Source organism: Capsicum annuum, chromosome 7, assembly GCF_002878395.1.
Source record: "Capsicum annuum cultivar UCD-10X-F1 chromosome 7, UCD10Xv1.1, whole genome shotgun sequence".
In the NCBI taxonomy this organism is placed as follows: Eukaryota; Viridiplantae; Streptophyta; class Magnoliopsida; order Solanales; family Solanaceae; genus Capsicum; species Capsicum annuum.
In genome coordinates, this window is record NC_061117.1 from 52,711,909 (window position 1) to 52,715,680 (window position 3,772).

The 3,772-nt window shown below is 33.5% G+C and overlaps 1 protein-coding gene across 1 annotated transcript; it reads right to left on the bottom strand.

The window, feature by feature from the left end:
- Positions 1 to 674: 674 nt before the first annotated feature.
- On the bottom strand, positions 675 to 1,562 carry LOC124885721. The gene has a single exon (XM_047393975.1). It carries the CDS (start codon positions 1,560 to 1,562, stop codon positions 675 to 677), a length of 888 nt encoding a protein of 295 aa, XP_047249931.1.
- Positions 1,563 to 3,772: the final 2,210 nt, after the last annotated feature.

Below are 3,772 nucleotides of genomic sequence, written 5' to 3' on the forward strand. Positions count from 1 at the left end.
TATGGTAGGTTGGGAAGACTAGCACCTGGAACAAAATCTATTTGATGTTGTATCTGTCATAGGAGGTAGATGTTGAGGCTCTCCAAGTATGCTTTATTATTTCAATAACAGACTTTGTATCTCCAATGGAATTTCTTTTGTTGGTTTCTCATCTCCTTCGACGACTAATGCCACTCACAATTTTGATTTCTTCAAGTCTTGAGCAAATTCTTTCGGATTTTGAGTGATGGTTAACATACCTTCTTCTTTACTTCAGAGGCATTATTAGTGTCTTATTTGGAAGTATAATGATTTTTTGTTTGTTCCAAATGAAATAATACCAGTTGTCTCTTCCTTTATGTGTGGTGTTCACATCATATTGCCAGGGTCTTCCAAGAAGAACATGACATGCATCCATATCAACCATATCACATAGAATATTAGATCGATAATACTTACCCAAATAAAGTGGTAACTAACATTATTTGGTGATCCTGATCTTCTCTCCTTTCTTGAGCCATATGATAGTATATGGATTTGGGTGATCATGTATCTTAAGATTTAAGTGCTTAATCATGTTTTCAGACACTCAATTCTCACAACTATAACTATCAATTACCAACTTGCATACTTTTCAATTCACAACGTATTTGCTTTCGAATATCCTCTTTCATTGTCTCTCTTCAGGTTGCATACTATTTCTTCTTTCTCTTCTTCACATATTTATGTTTACCTTTACTTTTATAGTTGTCCACCTCTTTATTACTTTCATCACGATGAGTGGTGTTGATAAACTTCCCTCTTGGATAATTGCTTGATATGTGTCCCTTTTCATGACACTTATAACACTTGATTGTATTAGATGGTTGCTTATCATTATTTTTGCTAAAAGATGGTGCCTTTTCATCTTTATTTTCTTTAGATGGAATAAATTTCCCCTCCTCTTGGCGTGGAGAACTTTTTAATATAATTTCTGGGCGAGAATAAGACACAGCTTTATAAGACTTCTTGGTCTTTATATATCTCTCAGCTTTCAAGGCAAGAGTTTGAGCTCGATCTATTGACCAAATTTGTTGTATTCTAAGACATTCTTTGATAGAATCATTGAGACCATTGATATACCTTGTGACTTGTTGATCTTCTTTTTTAGAAAGATTGCACCTTACTTCTAACCTTAAGAACTCCTCTGTATAATTAGAAATAGATTTATTACCATGAACATAGTTATGGAACTGTAGGTACAAGAGTCGTTCATAATCCACAAGTAAGAACCTAGCCTTTATAAGTGCTTTCATTTGTGGCCAATAGCTTACACAATTTTCACCCCTCAAATGAAGCTTTTCTTGACGACGATTCCACCAAGCTCTAGCCCCTTCTTTTAATTTATATGCCGCCAATGGTACTTGACATTCTAGAGGGATGTTCATAATCTCACATAATGTCTCCACCTCATAGATCCAATTAAGAAACCCTTCAATGTTTATATTACCATTAAAAATTGGGATATCAAACTTAATCTTGTACATATCTCCACTATTTTCATGACCTTTTCTTGGTTGTGCGTAAAGATCATGTTCCTCCATATCATATTCCTCTTCCACATATTGACCTCGATGTTGTCTCTGATTTCTGGCAACACCTCCTTGATTATTTCACACTAATACAATAAGTCCTTCAAACCTCCTAGCGAGTTCTTCATAAAGAGTAGTGATTTGTTGATCTAATCTTTCTTATAGGTTATTCACCCTCGTTGTAAGATCTACATGACTCTAATACCAAACTGATGTAGCACAATGTTTAGAGAAACTCTCTAATATGCTAAATAATGTAAACCACACAATTTATTAAAGGAACAACTTCAACGAGTTGAAAGATAACGCTGTAAACACAATACGAATCCATGGATAACAAGATCTTAATCCAAAGACCTTAAAATACAAGATCTAACCCAAGGTGTTAAAAGAAAACACGAAGTTTCATTAATAGAAGCGTTGAACTAAAACTACATAGATAGAGGTCATTAACTCTATTTATAGGCTTCAAAAGCCTTTGTACAACTCATTGACAACTCATACATAACTTATTGACAACTCATAAACAACTCATTTTCTTAATAGCTAATTATTCTAGAATTATGTTAAAGATAAACTTGACAACTAGTAGCAAAATTCAAATTGACTTTCTCTTTCTATAAGTAGCAAAATTGATTTTTGAATCATAAAGGTTCTGGACTAGTTTTAGAATTTTAATGTTCCTCATCATCTGGCCCACCTTAGGCCAAGATTGTGTTAGCTCCTATTGACTTCTATGCACATGTTTTACCCTTTAAAATGTTTATTTTGCAATTTGAAGACTTTAGATACATGGTATTTATGCTAGTTTGGTAGGTGCTAATCTGGGCAAAACCAGGTGACTTATTGATTTTGAGTTCTAATTTAAGTCCTACTTTAGATGAAGATATTGATCACATGAGTTTTAGTTCAACTTTGTTAAATGATCACAATGATGATGATGGTATGAGCTCCGATTTGAGTCTAGCATTAAGATTTATTTATGATATGGTATGTTATGGATGGATTTATGGTTATGGCTTGATATTTAGTAAATTTATTGAACTTTGATTAGTTACTTTTCTTGATTTCACCCTCTAAGCTTATTGGGGCCCGTATTGGGTTACTTACTTTTCTGCGCTTACTGGCTTATAGCGGACAATCTTGCAATATTAATTATGTTTTCTTTCATATTATATATGTTCTAGTTATTTATTTACAATGTTGGAGCTTATTTCTAGGTTTTTCCTTTTACCTTGACTTAGCTTATTTATCTTGCATCTTATCGTATTTATATCATGATTTAGCTCAATTAACCCATGATGCCTACTAAGTACCTGTGGTTTTGGTACTCATACTACTCTTCTGTACCTTTTTGGTGAAGTTTTGAGTACTAGTGGCTACCCATATCAAGACAATCGTGCTGAGTTGATTTCAAAGATTGGGAGAACTCTCAAAGTTATACTTTCCCCTTTTTCCTTCTATTATCTATGGCTAGTGTTTTACTATTTGAGATGGATTTGTATTTGACTATTTTGAATACTTATGTTCCTTTGTAGTTGCTCTTGTACTAATACTACTAGGTCAAGGGATGGCTGTTGATGTTTTATTTATCTTTTAGACTATCAGTACTTCCTTATTATTATAAGTCTTTAATTGTTGATTTTCATCTATTACAACCTTTTTACAAGATTAGCCCATTTGAGCACATAATTCACTGATTAACCCATTTGAGCTAATAATTCACTCATTCTTGAGGATAAATATTCTATGAGCAGAGAAGGATGTATTAATAATTTCAAAAGTGCAATTTCACAAATGGGTCCCACATGAAATATTTACATAATTTTGGACCCAAAGCATAATAGTTTAATATGGGTATCGTTGTTCTCGTATTGATTAGTATATTGTGATTTTCATAGCTTGGCATCTTGTGTAAGCTTCTCATAGGGGAAATTATGGATTTAGCAGATTCTTCAACATCCAGGTAGACTAGGTTTACCTTCTTCATAGATTAAGATAATTTGTAGTATAATTATGATATTATGCTAGATATGGGATGGGATTTAGGTAGTTGTCACGACCAGAACCAGGGCCTGGCCGTGACGAGCATTTCAAACCATGGAGGCCCGAAACACCCCTATCTTTCTGGTTATCTTGCACCTAATTCATATGATCAAAGTAAAGCTGAGGAAACACAATAATTCGGAAACATGGTCATAAATATGAAAAGAAACAATAAC

Excerpts from the sequence above, each read along its gene's own strand:
- LOC124885721 (XM_047393975.1), bottom strand. The coding sequence starts at position 1,562 with ATGGAGGAACATGATCTTTACGCACAACCAAGAAAAGGTCATGAAAAT.